This window comes from Crassostrea angulata, chromosome 5 (assembly GCF_025612915.1).
Source record: "Crassostrea angulata isolate pt1a10 chromosome 5, ASM2561291v2, whole genome shotgun sequence".
Classification (NCBI taxonomy): domain Eukaryota; kingdom Metazoa; phylum Mollusca; class Bivalvia; order Ostreida; family Ostreidae; genus Magallana; species Magallana angulata.
Window position 1 is genome coordinate 32,394,575 of NC_069115.1, and position 24,520 is coordinate 32,419,094.

The following is a 24,520-nucleotide window of genomic DNA, read 5'->3' on the forward strand; positions in this document are numbered from 1 at the left end:
AAACCCAATACATGAATGATTATGTATAAGTGGGTGGGCGGGTTGGTGCAAAGCGTGTAAACAGCGCTAAGTCTTGAGCTCGAATAACTTAAAATCACAAAGCATACCAGTCATGCCCTAATAACTGGTCTAACCAGTATTACTACGCGTAAACCACCCCTAGTAAACAAACTATAAATAGCAAACCACGTGCTCGATAAAACGTTGTTATATCTTTCAACCTGAATTAAATATATTTATGTTCTAATTCGAACTATCTCAAACGAACATAAAATATTTACAACCTTATTCAATCATAACAACACTGATTATGGGTAAGTGCTCCAAGACTAGCGCATTTCGAACGTAACAAAGAAAGGGGAAAAGAAAAACTGTAAGTTATATTTATTATTGAACACATTCAAATATTCAATGACTGAGACACAGACATCAATGATTTTACATTTTCATGAATATAACCGTCTTTTGCGTTGTCAGATCGCCACCTGCCGTGCTTCTTAAACAGTCTGTCACTCACACCAGCATTAGCAGCCGCAGTAGCGCCCCCTGACCTTAAATTGTGAAGACCAAATTTGGACTTATCCACACCAACACTTTCCAAAGCATTAAGTAATAATTCCCTTGCTCTACTATAAGACAAAGGTCCAGAATTTCTTAATTTATATTTACCAGATTTTTTACAAAATGATAACGCCCTGAAAATAAAACAATCAGAATCCGAAGCAATGTCAGCAATTTTCAAATACAATTGTAACATACCATACGGACAAGTAACATTATTTGTTTTAGAAACTATTACATTACTCCCAGTCTTATATTTATCTGTTTTACTCTTAGAGATATACAAAGAAAGATGGTCCTCATAAAATGTAATGTCAGAGCGTTTTAAGTTGACCAGTTCTGAAAAACGTAAAAAAGCTGCATAACTTAATAGACACATACATGAAATTCGAATGTCTGGTAAACTGCTACTTCCGGTCCCGTAACGATTCACTATTTGCTGTAAAATTTTTGAAGTTATTGGTTCTTTCTTGGTAACAGGTTTAGCATTTAAGCGGCGAGCTCCCTCCAAAACTGAAACGACTAATGATGAATGACAAGGATTTTGTGTTCCTGAAATTTCATGAGCCCAAGAAATGGCATAAAAGGCTTCATTAACTTTTGCAACAGAGTTAAATTGTTTTGATAAATTAATCAAATATATGGAAACGTTGAAATCAGAAGCAGGGAAGTGTTGCACTTTAGGACTTTGCGAATAACACCACTTTATCCATGAATTAAAGGCATACCGATATTTACGAAAAGTACTTTCAGATTTGGATTTTTCACAGAAGAACTTCAGGTCCGCCAAATTTTCCCCCGATGTCTGAATTGAGGCCCATCTTCCTGTTTGGAAAACATCTGAAAAATGTAAACACGGAAACATTTGTTAGTCCCTCACATTATTTTATTTCAAATTTTGACCATGTCGCTCTGTCCATAACAGGGACCATGTCAAAAACAAATTCCAAGACCATGTCACTAATGCCTAATGCTCTTAGGACCGTGTCTTACACAATATCATCTCATCAGTCGTCATTCTGCAATAGCATAAAATATATACAAAAGATACATACAAATGCACGATTCAAGCATCTAACCACGTCACTCAGTACAACAGTACTAGGACCATGTTCAAATCTGCTCATACAGAACAAAGTTTAACAGCCAATAAAGAACCATGAAATTTTTCAGTCCCAAATATACAGTTCTTAGACGTGCCTCTGCACAAAATACCTCTTACATCATTAAACTGAATAACATCTGTTACATAACTTCTATATGTCATATCCGGTCCAAAAATCATAGACCAAAACGGCGCCGATGGCCAATAAGGAACGATCAAAGTACCTCGTGATCTGCAATACATCGAGTTTTACGGACAAACCCTTTTTAGTCCAAAGTTCCTGTAGGAGCTGGCACGATAAAGAACCCCTTATGATAAATATTCCTTTAAACAGAAGCACTAGTCTAAATTCCTATATATAGATTTAGGGACTTACATTAAAAGAAATATGAATTGCAATTGAATAAATTAATATTTCCGAACCTTTGTATTTTTGCATTAAAACCAGAAAATGTTGTTATTTTTAATCTCTACTGTACTGCTATAGCTGTCCGATGCTTGGTAAATATTGTCCGATCCATGGTGAAATAGTTCAACGCTTCATTAATTTGCTTTATTTTCTACATTTTTAACAATTTCACAATTTTTTCTTCAATAATTAAGCAAGGGGAAAACCTGCAACTTTTAAAACAAGTTTTATTTATATTTGGACGATATTTGATGCGTGAACAAAGGGAAAAATCCAAAGGTGTCCGATGCATGGTGAAATCACCCTATGCATAAATACCAGACAATGACAAGTAGGTTTTTCGTGACATCCACCTCCAACACATGATCACGATAACACAACCCTACACAACACTAGTCGCGCTAACACAACTCTGGACAATACATGGTCGTGCTAACACAACTCTGGACAATACATGGAGTCGCTAACACAACTCTGGACAATACATGGTCGCGCTAACACAACTCTGGACAATACATGGTCGTGCTAACACAACTCTGAACAATACATGGTCGCGCTAACACAACTCTGGACAATACATGGTCGCGCTAACACAACTCTGGACAATACATGGTCGTGCTAACACAACTCTGGACAATACATGGTCGCGCTAACACAACTCTGGACAATACATGGTCGTGCTAACACAACTCTGGACAATACATGGTCGCGCTAACACAACTCTGAACAATACATGGTCGTGCTAACACAAGTCTGCACAACACGCGATCGCGCTAACACAACTCTTTACATGCAACACATGGTCGCGCTAACACAATTATAGCGCTATCGCAACCACGCACAATTTTCACATATTTGCGCTTAAACAACTCTGCTCAAAACACTGTCGCACTAACAATATACTCTGCACAACTCATGGTCGCGCTTACACAACTCTGCACAACACACGATATATAGCGCTACCACAACTCTGTATAACACACGCGGTTGTGCGAAGACAAATCTTCAAAACGCGTGATAGCTCTAACACAAACATGTATAATACATGTTCGCTATAACACAACTCTGCACATCACGCGGTGACGCTAACACAACTCTGCACAACACGCGGTGACGCTAACACAACTCTGCACAACACATTGTCGCGCTACAACTCTGCACAACATGCTGTCACAACTTTGTACGACAGTCCGTCATGCTAACAAAACCCTGCACAGCACACGATTGCGCTAGTTCAACTCTGCGCAACACACGATCGCGCAAACACAAGTCTTCAAAACACGTAATAGCCTTAACACAACCATGCACAACACATGTTCGCTATAATACAACTCTGCACAACGCACAGTCGCGCTAACACAAATTTATACGACACATTGGCGGATCCAGAGGGGGGGGGGGTTCCGGGGGTCGGAACCCCCCTTTCTCTGGGACATGAATTTTTTTCGAAAACGTTTAATGCCTATTTAAAGGCAATTTTTCCCATTTATAATAGAAAGGCTGTAATTATATTTCAAATAAATGCTTTTAAAATTGTTTATTTAAAGAATTTCGTATACTGCGTCCCATAATTTTGTTCTTATATGAAAAAAAAACCCTATTTATGTTCTAATTCGAACTATCTCAAACGAACATAAAATATTTACAACCTTATTCAATCATAACAACACTGATTATGGGTAAGTGCTCCAAGACTAGCGCATTTATTCAATAAAATACATAGATACCGCGTTAATATATGTCGAATTCTTGGGACAAAACTCATTATCTGCAACAGATATATTATAGCATTATGCATTTTATTAATATTTTGTGCAATCAAACCCAATACATGAATGATTATGTATAAGTGGGTGGGCGGGTTGGTGCAAAGCGTGTAAACAGCGCTAAGTCTTGAGCTCGAATAACTTAAAATCACAAAGCATACCAGTCATGTCCTAATAACTGGTCTAACCAGTATTACTACGCGTAAACCACCCCTAGTAAACAAACTATAAATAGCAAACCACGTGCTCGATAAAACGTTGTTATATCTTTCAACCTGAATTAAATATATTTATGTTCTAATTCGAACTATCTCAAACGAACATAAAATATTTACAACCTTATTCAATCATAACAACACTGATTATGGGTAAGTGCTCCAAGACTAGCGCATTTCGAACGTAACAAAGAAAGGGGAAAAGAAAAACTGTAAGTTATATTTATTATTGAACACATTCAAATATTCAATGACTGAGACACAGACATCAATGATTTTACATTTTCATGAACATAACCGTCTTTTGCGTTGTCAGATCGCCACCTGCCGTGCTTCTTAAACAGTCTGTCACTCACACCAGCATTAGCAGCCGCAGTAGCGCCCCCTGACCTTAAACTGTGAAGACCAAATTTGGACTTATCCACACCAACACTTTCCAAAGCATTAAGTAATAATTCCCTTGCTCTACTATAAGACAATGGTCCAGAATTTCTTAATTTATATTTACCAGATTTTTTACAAAATGATAACGCCCTGAAAATAAAACAATCAGAATCCGAAGCAATGTCAGCAATTTTCAAATACAATTGTAACATACCATACGGACAAGTAACATTATTTGTTTTAGAAACTATTACATTACTCCCAGTCTTATATTTATCTGTTTTACTCTTAGAGATATACAAAGAAAGATGGTCCTCATAAAATGTAATGTCAGAGCGTTTTAAGTTGACCAGTTCTGAAAAACGTAAAAAAGCTGCATAACTTAATAGACACATACATGAAATTCGAATGTCTGGTAAACTGCTACTTCCGGTCCCGTAACGATTCACTATTTGCTGTAAAATTTTTGAAGTTATTGGTTCTTTCTTGGTAACAGGTTTAGCATTTAAGCGGCGAGCTCCCTCCAAAACTGAAACGACTAATGATGAATGACAAGGATTTTGTGTTCCTGAAATTTCATGAGCCCAAGAAATGGCATAAAAGGCTTCATTAACTTTTGCAACAGAGTTAAATTGTTTTGATAAATTAATCAAATATATGGAAACGTTGAAATCAGAAGCAGGGAAGTGTTGCACTTTAGGACTTTGCGAATAACACCACTTTATCCATGAATTAAAGGCATACCGATATTTACGAAAAGTACTTTCAGATTTGGATTTTTCACAGAAGAACTTCAGGTCCGCCAAATTTTCCCCCGATGTCTGAATTGAGGCCCATCTTCCTGTTTGGAAAACATCTGAAAAATGTAAACACGGAAACATTTGTTAGTCCCTCACATTATTTTATTTCAAATTTTGACCATGTCGCTCTGTCCATAACAGGGACCATGTCAAAAACAAATTCCAAGACCATGTCACTAATGCCTAATGCTCTTAGGACCGTGTCTTACACAATATCATCTCATCAGTCGTCATTCTGCAATAGCATAAAATATATACAAAAGATACATACAAATGCACGATTCAAGCATCTAACCACGTCACTCAGTACAACAGTACTAGGACCATGTTCAAATCTGCTCATACAGAACAAAGTTTAACAGCCAATAAAGAACCATGAAATTTTTCAGTCCCAAATATACAGTTCTTAGACGTGCCTCTGCACAAAATACCTCTTACATCATTAAACTGAATAACATCTGTTACATAACTTCTATATGTCATATCCGGTCCAAAAATCATAGACCAAAACGGCGCCGATGGCCAATAAGGAACGATCAAAGTACCTCGTGATCTGCAATACATAAGATGCCTTAAACTTCTCATTACTAAATGAATAGGTGGCACTAGCCAATTATTATCTGAACTCCAATCTTGAGAAAAACAATCAACTGCATCAGTACCAGGATTCCAGAACAAAGAGTTAAATCTAGGTAATTTCTTATTAAGATGATTTGCAAATCTGTCCACTGTATAAGGGCCCCACATATTATTCATAAATTCAAAAAATTCATCAGATACAGACCAGTCATCGTAATCCACTAATTTACTTAAATAATCTGCCGTTTCATTCATTTCTCTGGGAATCCATGCAATATCTAACGAAATTTTTCTCTGCAAACACAAATGAAAAATAGAAAGAGCAATTACATGTAAATCATTTTTCGTGCTGCCACTTTGGACAATTGAAACACAATTTTTACTGTCAGTCAATATTTTCACAGACTTCCCACTAAGGTTTTCTTTTTACGAAAATAAAGCAAGCTGAATTGCCTTAAGTTCTCGCCAGGTGGAACTTTGTGCACTCTCTACTTCTGAAAAATTACTGTGAAAGTACTTGTGTGTACCTGATAATTGACATACAGCTCCTGCAGCTACTGAACTAGCATCTGTGCATAAAATAGCAATTGATTTAGAATAATCTTTCATAAAAAGACAGTTATACATGTCCAAATTCTTCGACCAGAACGAAAGTTCTTGCAAAAACTCATGTGAACTATCAAATCTAATCCAACTATCCCATGCAAATCGGGACTCGATAATTTCATAACACTTTCTTGTCATAAGTCTATTAATGTTACCGATCACTGGTCCCATAGAAATAACCTTGCCCGTAAACTGAGCCAATTGTCTTGCAGTAATTTTTGGTAATCTATGAAACAAATCTGCTAAAGTGCTCTTACAATCTTGTATACGTCTCTCTGGAATAGACAAACAAAACATGTTAGTGTTCCATATCATTCCTAGCCATTCTAACATTTGACAAGGTTCAAAAATAGACTTTTCCAAATTTACCAAAAACCCAGCCTCTTCTAAGGAATCTTTAACGAAAAGGCTATCAGATACCCCTTTCTCGTATGATTCAGCCAATCCCAGGCCATCGTCTAAATACAACACAATGTTGACACCCGAGGCCTCCAATATCTCACCATTGGTCGTAAACACTTTGTAAAAATGTAAGGTGCCGAAGAAAGACCGAAAGGCAAAACTGTAAATACATAAAATAAATTATTCCAAGAAAAACCCAAAAAAGTTTGTTGTGCTGAGCAAATATCTATATGATGATAACCAGACTTAAGGTCAAATTTAAACATATGAAACCCTTTTTGAAAATATTGCAATGCTATTTTCCAGTCTTCAAATTTCACTTTGTCTCTTCTTACAAACTTGTTCAAAACACTCAGATCAAGGATTAACCTCTTCTTACCAGAACTGTTCATTGCTACACTTAACGGATTTACCACAACAGGTATGAAAGGAACTTGTATAATACAACTTGAAAGTAACAATTCTGAAACAGTGTCAGAAACAAATTCAGCATTGAGTATGGCAGACTTATTATTTTTCATGTACATTTCTTTTGGTGGCATAATAAATGGAATTACATAGCCAGTGCTAATAGTACTGATAATGAAGTCAGATGCATTTATACTCTTCCAAAATTGTACTGCATTTCTTAACCGATGCTTTACACCTTTAGAATCTCTAAAGCTTTCTAAATTTTTCAAATAGATTTGATGTTCAGATATGATATCATTTTCTTTCAAATTACAGAAACTTTCATAAGCCATGAAATCAAAATCGTCATACTTATCATTTACTGACTGATCCCGAACCGCTTGACTGATTGGCGGCGCTGAACAGGGGACAGTGTTTCCTCCAGTGCCCGACTGACTTGCAGTGGAAACAGATGTCGTAGGAAGATGGTTCACGGCGTTTCCCGAAGCCACGAAAAAGCTGCTGTTGACTTCCAGCAGCAGCGGAAGGAATACTGCCAGTAGCAGGCTGAGGAGCGCTGTAGCCGGAAGGGCGTGGTTTGTAGGGCTGGAACCTCTTCTTCTCTTTAATAGCACGCAAAGCTCTGTTTTCTGCCTGTCGTAGTTTTTTGTCATCGTCCGAATCAGAGGCGATGTCGTTGTGCTCATATTGATGAACTGTGGCCCACCCTGCTGGAGAATTGTCTGCTATACGGATAAGTTTATTTCTTTTAGACAACTTTGTTATGATGCTATCGAATGCTTCGCACTCACTCTTAGATTTTACTTTTTTCTTTAACTTTTGCAAATCTGCGATGATTTCTTCATTGAATTCAAACTGTATTTTATTGCCCGGACTCTTTAATGAAGACGCTATATCTTTTTTAAGTTTTTTCTCTAAATCAATTTCTCTACCTTCTTGGCTGTCCAAAAGCTCCTTCTTGAACGAGTTTAGCGAAGAATCCAAGTAACACTTAAATAGGTTGAAAGTGTCCGATATATCGGCGGCTGGAGTTGAAGAATTTTTGTCGGTGTCCCCGCCCAACAAAACGCTTTCAGAGTCCGACATTGCAAAGCGTGTAAACAGCGCTAAGTCTTGAGCTCGAATAACTTAAAATCACAAAGCATACCAGTCATGCCCTAATAACTGGTCTAACCAGTATTACTACGCGTAAACAAACTATAAATAGCAAACCACGTGCTCGATAAAACGTTGTTATATCTTTCAACCTGAATTAAATATATTGATATTTTATCGAAATAAAGTACATTATACTCCTTCAGCATCTGGTGTTTACTACACTGAGTAAACATGTGGAAAATTTAAGAAAAAATACATGTAAATAAGCAGTATCGCTAAAAACGCAGATTTATAATAACATCTACAATGTATTTTTTTACTCTTTTTAAAAAAAAAAATTGATTATAGTTCATACAGTTTTGAACTGACATGCCATCGAGTAAAACGACGTTCAAGTACGAGTACACGCATTCGTTTTACTCAAGTTTAAAAGTATTGTTTAGTTAACTAACTAAAGTAATCATAATAGATGAGTTTTACTTCGTTTCATACGAAAAATATACAAAGGAAATTACATGACCCGCTTAAGCGGGTTATATACTTATAATATACTTATATGCTATTTTTCTGGAATGCTAGCTACCTTCATACACACATGAAACACAAAAAAAACCCTTTTTTTGTTTTGTTTCCAAGAATCGGAAATTCTGTTTAAAAAAATACCGCGTAAAGGGTTTATATGTTAACCACTATGAAAATGCCCAATTTTTCAAAATTTTCTAAATATGATCGCATCTGTACTAGTGCCGGATGATGTAGCGCACCCATTAAAGAGGACACATCAAGTTCCCTGGGACGACAATTGCTTTTACCATTGTATTACACCCGTACCATCTATTCAGCAGATAAATTATCCCCGTTCGTTTGTCATATCCTATCATTTAGACCTTTATTTAAGAAGGCAATCTATAGAAATCAAAATCGATATATAGTTCAGAATAGCTTTAAAAACATCAAAGACATAAAAAATTACCAAAATATCCATTTTCATAAAAGTTTGTCGTAATTAGTCTGAGTTATATTTTGTTTCTTAGTGTTTCTTTTCTATCAAGCAGAGACGCACTTTCTCATTGCTTGAGACATGGGTTTCTTGAGGCTAGATATTATGTAAATCTTCCTTACCTAAACCAAAACACTCAATAATGCTGTTGAAATAGATGTGAAATAGATAGTGATGAGATAAATGTTTATTAAATACGGTTGTATTCGCACGAAAATGTTCAAAACGTCCTTGTTTATTGACAAATGATGAATTTTGCAAATATTGGTTTTTATCAAATGGAATCCCCCCTTTTCCAAATTGCTGGATCCGCCTCTGCGACACACTGTCCTGCTAACACAACACTGCACAAAATACAGTTTTTGACGGCGTGTTTTCAAAGTTGGTCTACCGCGATGCATGGCGGGCTATATGTCGAAACTGATTTAGAACACACTGTTTATTTTTTGCAATGTCTCTTTTTCACATTTTACCTGAAAGAACATCATGTCATTATCGTATTGAAATTGAAATTTTGAATATTTTTGAAATTAAAAATACAAAATCCGTATTCAGTTTCCAATTTACAGACGACTAAGTTGACAAAGTAACATATTATGCAACTGCGCTAGATTTTTTGCCTTTTTACAATGTAATTGAAATTGTTTCTTAATATTTCATAAGTATTGCATTGAACATTTATTAGAACTGCAGCACCGCTATTGAGGCTGGTTTTAGGGGCCTGCGACAAATGTTATACACGAGTACGGTATTACGGTATGCCACATACCTATGGGCAAGAGAGAGAGAGAGAGAGAGAGAGAGAGAGAGAGAGAGAGAGTCGTTTTCGATTACGTCATAAATACGTCACAATGACGATCGTTATCTAAGTATTTTACTGTAAATAACTCCAGATAAACTTTAGTTGGTGAAAGTCTAAATTAAATTACGCCTAGACCAATCCGATACAATAAGCTATTGATGAATTGTTTTCTAATTTTAAGTTTCACCTTGATAATTGAAGTTTAGATTTTTTAATATCTGAACAAACGCAAGCTTCCAGCTAGCAGTGATTTGGTATTTGTCTCTCAACGTATTGCGTGACATTGTCATGTTGTAAATTTTGAATTTACCGGGTGGTAGTAATTACAAAATTTACAACATGAAAACATATATATATATATTCGCCTCGTATTCTAAATTCCTGTAATGGTAATACTTATGGATACTAGTAAGTTCAATTTTTTTTATTTCTGCAGAATCAAACGCAAATCGAAAGGAGAAACAGAGGGCAGGTCCAGAGGGATTTGTTGGTAAACATTTCATTTTCAGAAACATTCATATTAACACTGTGTTATTATAAAGAATGATTTGAGATATCAAACACCAACTCTTAAATCTTAATTAATGCCATGTAGAATTTTGAATGTGCAGATTAATGAATGCAAAAATGAAAAATTTATTCAATTTCATTTATCAGCTATCCACGCCATCTTGGGTCGCCAGGTTCGCTTAATTGCCTCTCCAAAGAAAAGCCCCCATGGTATTACACATCTTTATAATTTAACTATTATTAGCACAACTAAAACAATTGTTTTAGATCTATTTGTGCAAGTAGGTGGAATTGTTTTTTTTTTAAATAATTGACAAATTATTAAAAATGGAATTAAAACTTCATGTTTATTCATATTATTTAGATGTACATTGTTTCATCTTAATTAATCATACTGTTTCGTGCAATTTTTGAACACATTTTATTACTATTGATCTCTGAAGGAATGATATAAATCATGGACAAAATTAATAATCTAGCTTCATATTGCATATTTTCAGGACCAACCAATGCAAGTGAAATTGCTGAAGAATAAAGAAAGGAGAGTGGTTGAAATGGAGGAACTATTGGTAAGAACTTTTGTTTTTAAATATATTAATCTGCAGGTATAAAGCATTGTTTTCATATTTATATAAATTTTTTAGAGGTATCAATCCGAGACGCACACCAAAAAAATCAAAGCACAAATGATCGGAGTTTTCGAAGAGCTTATGGTATATTATTCATATTTGTTGTAAATTTTAAAATTCAATTCATTTGTTAATAGATATATTAATAAAGTATGATATAATCTTAAAGAGTCTTGATTTTATTTCGATTTTACAGACATTTCACGTTCAACAGAAGATAAAGAAAAGCAAAGAAAAATGCATGAGGTTTTTCAAGAGCTTATGGTAAGTTATTGTACACACAAAATATTAATAAAATCAAGATTGTGATTATAAGAAATGAACATACACACATGTGTATTTAGACAAATTGATTTCAATTTTTACAGACATTCCATGATGAACAGAAAATGATAATTAACAGAAGACAAATGCGTGGAGTTTTTGCAGAGCTAAGGGTAAGCAAAGACTGCAGTTGAATATAAAATAGTTGACATATCATTTCTATATTACATTTAATCAATAAATCAATCAAACAATGCTAAAACAGTGTTTTTATAACACTGGCGTCGGAAGCAAATTGAAAGGGGGGGGGGGGGCTAGACTAATCCTCAGAGATATTGAGGAAAAAAACTAATTTCCAAAATCATGGAAATCCTAATCCGTGGGGGGGGGGAGTATACCTATACCTATAAGCCCCCCGCCCGCCCCCCCCCCCCCCCCCCCCCTAGCCTCCCCGGTTCCGACGCCTATGTATAATGTCTCAATACATATATGAAACCAGTTAATGTTTTATTTTAATTTCTAAACAGACATTTCATGAACAACGAAAGGCTGAAAAGACCAAGGAGCAAATGCGTACAGTTTTAACAGAGATAATGGTAAGCGTACTTATATTTCATGAAATACATATGTATGTAGTCAAAATTTTTAATCAAGTATCAATTATGATTTAAATGCTTCCAATCAAAATATGGTGTATGCTTTTAAAACATTTTTAAGTGTTAATTTCGTTACTTATTCCAATAGATGTTTCATTCTCAGCAAAAGATGAGGACGTCCAAGAAACTCATGACTAGAGTTTTTGCAGAGCTAATGGTGAGCGCATTTAAATAAATGTATAGTCAACAGTATTGAATCAAATAGTTTACAACAGAACTTGATATACGTTGCATGTTTTGAAATACAAGTATGTTTTCATATTATCAGTTGTTAAGTCGTAATTTTCATTTAATCTTTCTTTCTTCAGACTTTTCATGCTCAGCAAAGGACTATGCAGATCAAGGGGAAAATGCGTGAAGTTTGTGCAGAACTTATGGTAAGCTAATGTACATATATATATCTGATTATAACAATATACACATAAAATCAAATACAGTTGCATGATTATATTTATTATTTCTTTTCCCTAGACAATTCACGCTCAACGGGGAACACAAACACAAAAGATGATGAAAAGAATGCAGTTAGTGTTTGACGAGCTACTGGTAAGAATACATGCATGATATGAAAATGCATAGCCTTGCAACATAACTAATATTATAGCAAATTATATACTATAGACCAATTCACATACGCTATCATGAAGGAAATTTTTTTCAGGGAATATGAAAGACAGTTCTTGATTTCATTTTTTATAGCAAACTAACTCTGAAAATAAAAAGTTGAAATTATTGGAGGAGGAGGCGCACGAGGAGTTCGTACCGAGAAAGCTGTTCCTGTTCAACATCATCGGTTTCAAGCAAATCGACGATGACCATCTACTCAAGGTACAAAGTTACAAACTGAATTGAAGTGAAATAAAAAGTTCTTTATGCAGAGTTATTGTTTCTGCTATATGTTTCCCTTTCAAATTTCTTTTTTCATTCAGTCTGCTTTGAAAATTGTCTCAAAACTGTACTATAATTTGGTCATTATTTGATTGAAATATATTTTAAATGCATGCATCTTATTATATATGATAAAGTGCTTAATTTTTCATTTTCACAGTTAATCGGTTTTACTGTTTTTTTATGTCTTTATGTACATGTACATGGAAGTTGCATTACCTGTAAAGTATATACACGTACTAAATATTAAACATTCTGCCTTCGCAGGGTCCGAGTTTTCCAGACTTATCAAACCTTGTGGCATCAGCTGAGCTTGAACTACCCCCAGAGTCCTTAGATGGTGCCTGCTACGTTGTTGATGATGAAAACGAAGGCGACGATGAAGAGAAAATGGAGGTACATGCATATGTAGTTATTTTAGAACTGTTCTCATATATATGTATTATCATCTGGCGAATTTTTTTTTCTGTGAAGTCTTTATTAATACGTATATTCATGGCTGAATTCTTTCTTGTTCTTTAGATTCCATCAAATAATTTGGAGAAGAAAAAGAATGGATGGAGAAGAAGAATTAGGAAGTTTCTAGGATTGAAATAGACAATGAACAACATTGAGCATTGGATTTATCATATCTGTTATATATTTCTAAATTGTCGGCTACATCTCTGTACTTTTCTGCTTTTATTGTCAACGTTCAAATCTACAAGTTAAAGTGAATGTCAGATGTTAATAAAACTTAAACTGTTCTCTATTTTTAATTGCTGTTGGTTCTTCAACACAACTCTGGATAATACATGGTCGTGCTAACACAACTCTGCACAACACGCGATCGCGCTAACACAACTCTTTACATACAACACATGGTCCCACTAACACAACTCTTTACATGCACAACACATATTTGCGCTAATACAACTCTGCACAAAAACACTGTCGCACTAACAATATACTCTACACAACTTATGGTCGCGCTTACACAACTCTGCACAACACACGATAGCGCTACCACAACTCTGTATACAACACACACGGTCGCGCAAAGACAAATCTTCAAAACGCGTGATAGCGTTAACACAACCATGTATAACACATGTTCGCTATAACACAACTCTGCACAACACACTGTCGCGCTAATACAACTCTACACAACACGCGGTGACGCTAACACAACTCTGCACAACACATGGTCGCGTTACAACTCTGCACAACATGCTGTCACAACTTTGTACGACAGGCCGTCATGCTAACAAAACCCTGCACAGCACACGATTGTGCTAGTTTAACTCTGCACAACACACGATAGCGCAAACACAAGTCTTCAAAACACGTAATAGCCTTAACAAAACCATACACAACACATGTTTGCTATAACACAACTCTGCACAACGCACAGTCGCGCTAACACAAATTTATACGACACACTGTCCTGCTAACACAACACTGCACAAAATACAGTCGCTTTTACACAATTTTGGACCTGTTTTCAAAGTTTGGCTACCGCGATGCATGGCGGGCTATATGTCGAAACTGATTTAGTACACACTGTTTATTTTTTGCAATGGCTCTTTTTCACATTTTACCTGAAAGAACATCATGTCATTATTGTATTGAAATTTAAATTTTGAATATTTTTGAAATTAAAATTACAAAATCTGTATTCAGTTTCCAATTTACAGACGATTAAGTTGACAAAGTAACATATTATGAAACTGTGCTAGATGTTTGCCTTTTTACAATGTAATTGAAATTGTTTCTTGATGTTTCGTAAGTAATGCATTGAACACACCGCTATTGAGGCTGATTTTAGGGGCCTACGACAAATGCTACATACGAGTACGGTATTACGGTATGCCACATACCTATGGGCAAGAGAGAGAGAGAGAGAGAGAGAGAGAGAGTCGTTTTCTATTACGTCATTCATACGTCACAATGACGATCGTTATCTATGACGTCATAATCATTGTTGTTGCTACAACCGAAAGGAAGGATGGAGAAGAATGTAAGTATGATTATTTTACTGTAAATAACTCCAGATAAAGTGTACTTGGTTAAAGTCTAAATTAAATTACGCTTTTACCAATCCGATACATTAAGCGATTGATGAATTGTTTTCTAATTTTAAGTTTCACCTTGATAATCTAAGTTTTAATTTTTTAATATCTGAACAAATGCATGCATCCAGCTAACAGTGATTTGGCGTATGTCTCTCAACGTATTGCGTGACATTGTCATGTTGTAAATTTTGAATTTACCGGATGGCAGTAAATACAAAGTTTACAATGCAACATGACAACATATTCGTCTCGTATTTAAAGTTCCTGTAATGGTAATACTTATGGATACTAGTAAGTTATTTTTTTATTATTTCTGCAGAATCAAACTCAAATCGAAAGGAGAAACAGAGGGCAGGTCCAGAGGGATTTATTGGTAAACATTTCATTTTCAGAAACATTCATATTAACACTGTGTTATTATAAAGAATGCTTTGAGATATCTAACACCAACTCTTAAATCTTAATTAATGCCATGTAGAATTTTGAATGTGCAGATTAATGAATGCAAAAATGAAAAATTTATTCAATTTCATTTAAAAGGGATCCACGCCATCTTGGGTCGCCAGGTTCACTAAATTCCCTCTCCAAAAGAAAGCCCCCATGGTATTACACATCTTTATGAGTTAACTATTATTAGCACAACTAAAACAATTGTTTTATATCTATTTGTGCAAGTACGTGGAATTGAATTTTTAAAAATAATTGACAAATTATAAAACATGGAATTAAAACTTCATGTTTATTCATATTATTTAGATGTACATTGTTTCATCTTAATTAATCATACTGTTTCCTGCAATTTTTGAACACATTTTTTTACTATTGATCTCTGAAGGAATGAAATAAATTATGGACAAAATTAATAATCTAGCTTCATATTGCATATTTTCAGGACCAACCAATGCAAGTGAAATTGCTGAAGAATAAAGGAAGGAGAGTGGTTGAAATGGAGGAACTATTGGTAAGAACTTTTTCACTATTGTAAATATTTTAAACTATCATAATCTGCAGGTATAAAGCATTGTTGTCATATTTAAATATAAATTTTTCAGAAGTATCAATCCGAGACGCACACCAAAAAAATCAAAGCACAAATGACCCGAGTTTTTGGAGAGCTTATGGTATATTATTCATATTTGTTGTAAATTTTAAAATTCAATTCATTTGTTAATAGATATATTAATAAAGTATGATATAATCTTTAAAAGTCTTGATTTTATTTCGATTTTACAGACATGTCACGTTCAACAATGCATCAAGAAAAACAAAAAAAGAATGGATGAAGTTCTTCAAGAGCTTATGGTAAGTTATTGTACACACAAAATATAAAGAAAATCAAGATTGGAATTATAAGAAATGAAAATACACGCACGTGTGTTTTAAACATTAGATTTCAAAATTTACAGACATTTCATGATAAGCAGAAAATACATAAGAACAAAGTACTAATGCGTGAAGTTTTTACAGAGCTAAGGGTTAGCAAAGACTGTAGTAAAACAAAAAATAATTGACATATCGTTTCTGTATAACATCTCATCAATCAATCATTCAATCAATGCTAAAACAGTGTTTTTATAATGCCTCAATACATATGATACCAGTTAATGATTTATTTTAATTTCTAAACAGACATTTCATGAACAACGAAAGGCTGAAAAGACCAAGGAGCAAATGCGTACAGTTTTAACAGAGATAATGGTAAGCGTACTTATATTTCATGAAATACATATGTATGTACTCAAAAATTTTAATCAAGTATCAATTATGATTTAAATGCTTCCAATCAACATATGATGTATGCTTTTAAAACATTTTTAAGTGTTAATTTCGTTAATACTTTTTCCAATAGATGTTTCATTCTCAGCAAAAGATGAGGACGTCCAAGAAACTCATGACTACAGTTTTTGCAGAGCTAATGGTGAGTGCATTTAAATAAATGTACGAGTATAGTCAAGAGAACTGATTCAAATAGTTTACAACAATACTTGTTATACGTTGCATCTTTGAAATACAAGTATGTTTTCATGTTATAAGTTGTTAAGTCGCAATTTTCATTTAATATTTTTTTTCCAGACTTATCATGCTCAGCAAAGGACTAAGCAGATCAAAGAGAAAATGCGTCAAGTTTGTGCAGAACTTATGGTAAGCTAATGTACATATATATCTGATTATAACAATATACACATATATTCAAATACATGTACAGTTGCATGTTTATATTTATTATTTTTTTTCCCTAGACGATTCACGCTCAACGTGAAGCACAAACAGACAAGATGATGAAAAGAATGCAGTTAGTGTTTGACGAGCTACTGGTAAGAATACATGTATGATATGAAAATGCATGGCCATGTAGCATAATTAATATTATAGCAAATTATATACTATAAAGACCAATTCACATACGCTATCATAAAGGAAATTTTATTCATGGAATATGACATACAATTTTCGATTTTATTTTTTATAGCAAACTAACACTGAAAGGAAAAAGTTGAAATTATTGGAGGAGGAGGAGGAGTTCGTACCGAGAAAGCTGTTCCTGTTCAACATCATCAGTTTCAAGCAAACCGATGATGACCATCTACTCCAGGTAAAAAGTTACAAACTGCATGCCGTCAAATAAGAAGTTCTTTATGCAGAGTTATTGTTCCTGCTATATGTCTCCTTTTCAAATTTCTTTTTCATTCAGTCTGCTTTGGAAATGGTCTCAAAACTTCACTTTAATTTGGTCACAAATTGATTGAAAAATATTTTAAATGCATGCATCTTATTATATATGATAAAGTGCTTAATTTTTCATTTTCACAGTTAATCGGTTTTACTGTGTCTCTTTATGTACATGTACATGGAAGTTGCATAACCTGTAAAGTATATACACGTACTAAAAATTAAACATTCTGCCTTCGCAGGGTCCGAGGTATCCAGACCTATCAAGCCTTGTGGCATCAGCTGAACTTGAACTACCCCCAGAGTCCTTATATGGTGCCTGCTACGTTGTTGATGATGAAAACAAAGGCGACGACGAAGAGAAAATGGAGGTACATGTATATGTAGTTATTTTAGAACTGTTCTCATATATATGTATTATCATCTGGCGAATTTTTTTTTTTCTGTGAAGTCTTTATTAATACGTATATTCATGGCTGAATTCTTTCTTGTTCTTTAGATTCCATCAAATAATTTGGAGAAGAAAAAGAATGGATGGAGAAGAAGAATTAGAAAGTTTTTAGGATTGAAATAGACAATGAACAACATTGAGCATTGGATTTATCATATCTGTTATATATTTCTATATTGTCGGCTACATCTCTGTACTTTTGTGCTTTTATTGTCAACGTTCAAATCTACAAGTTAAAGTGAATGTCAGATGTTAATAAAACTTAAATTGTTCTCTATTTTTAATTGTTGTTGGTTCTTCAACACAACTCTGGATAATACATGGTCGTGCTAACACAACTCTGCACAACACGCGATCGCGCTAACACAACTCTTTACATACAACACATGGTCCCACTAACACAACTCTTTACATGCACATATTTGCGCTACCACAACTCTGCACAACACACTTTCGCGCTAAGACAAATCTTCAAAACGCGGGATAGCGCTGACACAACCATGTATAACACATGTTCCCTATAACACAACTCTGCACAACACACTTTCGCGCTAATACAACTCTACACAACACGCGGTGACGCTAACACAACTCTGCACAACACATGGTCGCGCTACAACTCTGCACAACATGCTGTCACAACTCTGTACGACAGGCCGTCATGCTAACAAGACCCTGCACAGCACACGATTGCGCTAGTTTAACTCTGCACAACACACGATGGCGCAAACACAGGTCTTCAAAACACGTAATAGCCTTAACAAAACCATACACAACACATGTTTGCTATAACACAACTCTGCACAACGCACAGTCGCGCTAACACAAATTTATACGACACACTGTCCTGCTAACACAACACTGCACAAAATACAGTCGCTTTTACACAATTTTGGACGTGTTTTCAAAGTTTGGCTACCGCGATGCATGGCGGGCTATATGTCGAAACTGATTTAGTACACACTGTTTATTATTTGCAATGGCTCTTTTTCACATTTTACCTGAAAAAACATCATGTAATTATTGTATTGAAATTTAAATTTTGAATATTTTTGAAATTAAAATTACAAAATCTGTATTCAGTTTCCAATTTACAGACGATTAAGTTGACAAAGTAACATATTATGAAACTGTGCTAGATGTTTGCCTTTTTACAATGTAATTGAAATTGTTTCTTGATGTTTCGTAAGTAATGCATTGAACACACCGCTATTGAGGCTGATTTTAGGGGTCTACGACAAATGTTATATACGAGTACGGTATTACGGTATGCTACATACCTATGGGCAAGAGAGAGAGAGAGAGAGAGAGTCGTTTTCTATTACGTCATTCATACGTCACAATGACGATCGTTATCTATGACGTCATAATCATTGTTGTTGCTACAGCCGAAAGGAAGGATGGAGAAGAATGTAAGTATGATTATTTTACTATAATTTAATTCTGGTTGTAACGCGGCATTTGATTGGATAGAAAAATTTAGTTAAATTTGTATAACCTGGTTTGCACGTCACAAGACACGTCACAATGCACCAACGTACTAATTCACTTGACGTTACGTTTGAATTTTGAACAGATTTTTATCATTTTTAAAAGTAAAACGGACTCAATTTGTACAGCAAATTCCAGAAAATTAAATTATAAGGAATGAACTCAATATCTACCCAAGTTATACTCGTATAACCTGGGTTGGAGCAATTGACGCTTTTTTATAATCCGCTTCGCGGATTATAAAGCGTAAATTGCCCCAACCCAGGTTATACGAGTATAACTTGGGTAGACATTGAGTTCATTTCTTAAGTAAATAACTCCAGATAAAGTGTACTTGGTTAAAGTCTAAATTAAATTACGCTTTTACCAATCCGATACATTAAGCGATTGATGAATTGTTTTCTAATTTTCAGTTTCACCTTGATAATCGAAGTTTTAATTTTTAATATCTGAACAAATGCATGCATCCAGCTAACAGTGATTTGGTATATGTCTCTCAACGTATTGCGTGACATTGTTATGTTGTAAATTTTGAATTTACCGGATGGCAGGAAATACAAAGTTTACAATGCAACATAACAACATATTCGTCTCGTATTCTACGTTCCTGTAATGGTAATACTTATGGATACTAGTAAGTTCAATTTTTTTATTTCTGCAGAATCAAACTCAAATCGAAAGGAGAAACAGAGGGCAGGTCCAGAGAGATTTATTGGTAAACATTTCATTTTCAGAAACATTCATATTAACACTGTGTTATTATAAAGAATGCTTTCAGATATCTAATACCAACTCTTAAATCTTATAATTAATGCCATGTAGAATTTTGAATGTGCAGATTAATGAATGAAAAAATGACAAATTTATTCAATTTCATTTATCAGCTATCCACGCCATCTTGGGTCGCCAGGTTCACTAAATTCCCTCTCCAAAGGAAAGCCCCCATGGTATTACACATCTTTATGAGTTAACTATTATTAGCACAACTAAAACAATTGTTTTAGATCTATTTGTGCAAGAACGTGGAATTGTATTTTTAATTATTAAAAATGGAATTAAAACTTCATGTTTATTCATATTATTTAGATGTACATTGTTTCATCTTAATTAATCATACTGTTTCGTGCAAATTTTGAACAAATTTTATTACTATTGATCTCTGAAGGAATGAAATAAATTATAAACAAAATTAATAATCTAGCTTCATATTGCATATTATCAGGACCAACCAATGCAAGTGAAATTGCTGAAGAATAAAGGAAGGAGAGTGGTTGAAATGGAGGAACTATTGGTAAGAATTTTTTCACTATTTTAAGTATTTTAAACTATCATAATCTGCAGGTATAAAGCATTGTTATCATATTTATTTAAATTTTTCAGAAGTATCAATCCGAGACGCACACCAAAAAAATCAAAGTTCAAATGATCGGAGTTTTCGAAGAACTTATGGTATATTATTCATATTTGTTGTAAATTTTAAAATTCAATTCATTTGTTAATAGATATATTAATAAAGTATGATATAATCTTTAAAAGTCTTGATTTTATTTCGATTTTACAGACATTTCACGTTCAACAGAACATAAAGAAAAGCAAAGAAAAAATGCATGAGGTTTTTCAAGAGCTTATGGTAAGTTATTGTACACACAAAATATTAATAAAATCAAGATTGGGATTATAAGAAATGAACATACACACACGTGTATTTAGACAAATTGATTTCAATTTTTACAGACATTCCATGATGAACAGAAAATGATAATTAACAGAAGACAAATGCGTGAAGTTTTTACAGAGCTAAGGGTAAGCAAAGACTGCAGTTAAATATAAAATAGTTGACATATCATTTCTATATTACATTTAATCAATAAATCAATCAAACAATGCTAAAACGGTGTTTTTATAACACTGGCGTCGGAAGCAAATTGAAAGTGGGGGGGGGGGGGGGGGGGGCTAGATTAATCCTCAGAGATATTGAGGAAAAAAACTAATTTCCAAAATCATGGAAATCCTAATCCGTGGGGGGGGGGGGTAAATTTAGGAACAACTATCTTTGCTCCAAGAAAAAGTGGGGGGGGGGGGGGCTGAACCCTCTATGATGCTATGTCCCTGATGGTTAGGCCTAACTTTGAAAAAAAAGTGGGGGGGGGGCTAAGCCCCCCCCCCCCCTTCTCGCCTCCCCGGTTCCGACGCCTATGTATAATGCCTCAATACATATATGAAACCAGTTAATGTTTTATTTTAATTTCTAAACAGACATTTCATGAACAACGAAAGGCTGAAAAGACCAAGGAGCAAATGCGTACAGTTTTAACAGAGATAATGGTAAGCGTATTTATATTTTATGAAATACATGTATGAAGTCAAAAATTTTAATCAAGTATCAATTATGATTTAAATGCTTCCAATCAAAATATGATGTATGCTTTAAAACATTTTTAAGTGTTAATTTCGTTACTTTTTCCAATAGATGTTTCGTTCTCAGCAAAAGATGAGGACGTCCAAGAAACTCATGACTAGAGTTTTTGCAGAGCTAATGGTGAGCGCATTTAAATAAATGTACGAGTAAAGTCAACGGTACTGAATCAAAAAGTTTATACGTTGCATGTATATGTTTTCATATTATCAGTTGTTAGGTCGCAATTTTCTTTTAATCTTTCTTTTTTAAGACTTTTCATGCTCATCAAAGGACTAAGCAGGCCAAAGAGAAAATGCGTGAAGTTTTTGCAGAACTGCAAATAAGATGATAATGATAATATGATAAGCTAATGTACATATATATCAGATTATAGCAATATACACATAAAATCAAACACAGTTACATCTTTATTTTATTGTGCCTTTTCCCTAGACAATTCATGCTCAACGGGAAACACAAACACAAAAGATGATGAAAAGAATGCAGTTAGTGTTTGCCGAGCTACTGGTAAGAATACATGTATGATATGAAAATGCATGGCCATGCAGCATAACTAATATTATAGCAAATTATATACTATAGAACAATTTACATACGTACGCTATTTTATTCATGGAATATGAAAGACAAATTTTCGATTTTATTTTTAATAGCAAACTAACTCTGAAAGGAAAAAGTTGAAACTGTTGGAGGAGGAGGCGTACGAGGAGTTCGTCCCGAGAAAGCTGTTCTTCTTCAACATCATCAGTTTCAAGCAAACTGACGATGACCATCTACGCCAGGTACAAAGTTACAAACTGAGTTCTTTATGCAGAGTTATTGTTCCTGCTATATGTTTCCCTTTCAAATGTCTTTTTTCATTAATTCAGTCTGCTTTGAAAATTGTCTCAAAACTGTACTTTAATTTGGTCACAAATTGATTGAAATACACTTGAAACGCATCTCAATATATATATATGAAAAAGAGCAAGAGAAATGAGTTCTGTGCTTCTTCATTACACATTTATTCGTTTAACTGTGTTTCTTTATGTACATGAAAATTACAAATGTACATACCTGGAATGTATATTAAAATATGAAAATTCTGCCTTCGCAGGGCCCGAGTTATCCAGACTTATCTAACCCCGTGGCTTCATCCCAACTTGCACCACCCCAAGAATCCCTAGATGCCACGGCTGTTGTTGATGATGAAAATGAAGACGAGGAAGAGGACAAAATTGAGGTAGGTACCGCATAACAGTAAATTATTCAGAAATTTTAAGGAAATTTGTTTTATATAATTTTTTTTATCCATGAAGGTTTTCATCAGTGCATTTATACATGTCTTGGTTCTTTCTTTTTTAGACTCAATCAAAGAAGAAGAAAAACTGCGGACTGAGAAAAAGAGTGTTGAGATTTTTTGGATTGAAATAGACATTGAACACAAATTTGCATTGGATTTATCGTGTTGTTAAATTTCTATATTGCATGTCGGCTACATCTGTAGCTTGCTTTTAATGTCAGCTTTTAAAATACCCAATTTAAAGTGGATGTCAAATGTCGTTAATTAAACTTATTTTCACCACTTTTAATTTCAGTTATAGTTCTTTTCATTATTGTTTAGAACAAACAAAATTGTATTGATAATACCTAGTGTACAGAGAGAGAGAGAGAGAGAGAGAGCGAGAGAGAGAGAAGGAGAGAGAGAATGACTCAATTAAAATTGAATATATTTGCTAAAAATACCATGCTATTTTCATTAGCCGTACACAATTAGCCAGAGTAATGTATTGTACCTAAAAATGATGTCACAGTTACCGTTTCCATCACATTTAAAATTGTGTTGATACCAGGCACGTAGCATCGTTTTAAAAGGGGGGGGGCAGCCTCATTCAAAAAATCTTAATGACTAGTAGGTTTTTCTGACATCCACCTCCAACACATGATAACGATAACACAACCCTGCACAACACGCGATCGCGCTAACACAACTCTGGACAATACATGGTCGTGTTAACACAACTCTGGACAATACATGGTCGTGCTAACACAACTCTGGACAATACATGGTCGTGCTAACACAACTCTGGACAATACATGGTCGCGCTAACACAACTCTAGACAATACATGGTCGTACTAACACAACTCTGGACAATACATGGTTGCGCTAACACAACTCTGGACAATACATGGTCTTGTTAACACAGCTCTGGACAATACATGGTCGTGTTAACACAAGTCTGCACAACACCCGATCGCGCTAACACAACTCTGGACAATACATGGTCGTGCTAACACAACTCTGGACTATACATGGTCGCGCTAACACAACTCTGGACAATACATGGTCGTGCTAACACAAGTCTGGAC

The 24,520-nt window shown here is 34.6% G+C and overlaps 2 protein-coding genes and 1 pseudogene across 2 annotated transcripts; all 3 read left to right on the forward strand.

Moving 5' to 3' along the window:
• Positions 1 to 10,107: 10,107 nt before the first annotated feature.
• On the forward strand, positions 10,108 to 13,713 carry LOC128185328 (uncharacterized; annotated as a pseudogene).
• A 1,359-nt stretch (positions 13,714 to 15,072) lies between these two features.
• Positions 15,073 to 18,502, forward strand: LOC128182773 (uncharacterized). The gene is made up of 14 exons (XM_052851522.1): positions 15,073 to 15,084; positions 15,459 to 15,512; positions 15,680 to 15,742; positions 16,032 to 16,100; positions 16,192 to 16,260; positions 16,373 to 16,441; positions 16,546 to 16,614; positions 16,769 to 16,837; positions 16,989 to 17,057; positions 17,213 to 17,281; positions 17,380 to 17,454; positions 17,610 to 17,732; positions 18,052 to 18,180; positions 18,309 to 18,502. Exons 1-14 carry the CDS (start codon positions 15,073 to 15,075, stop codon positions 18,381 to 18,383), a joined length of 1,014 nt encoding a protein of 337 aa, XP_052707482.1. The 3' UTR covers positions 18,384 to 18,502.
• A 1,158-nt stretch (positions 18,503 to 19,660) lies between these two features.
• Positions 19,661 to 23,583, forward strand: LOC128185958 (uncharacterized). Its single transcript, XM_052855677.1, has 14 exons — positions 19,661 to 19,672; positions 20,413 to 20,466; positions 20,636 to 20,698; positions 20,974 to 21,042; positions 21,132 to 21,200; positions 21,313 to 21,381; positions 21,486 to 21,554; positions 22,008 to 22,076; positions 22,222 to 22,290; positions 22,421 to 22,487; positions 22,601 to 22,677; positions 22,824 to 22,952; positions 23,267 to 23,392; positions 23,515 to 23,583. The coding sequence occupies exons 1-14, from the start codon at positions 19,661 to 19,663 to the stop codon at positions 23,581 to 23,583; spliced, it is 1,011 nt and encodes a 336-aa protein (XP_052711637.1).
• The last annotated feature ends 937 nt before the right edge of the window (positions 23,584 to 24,520 follow it).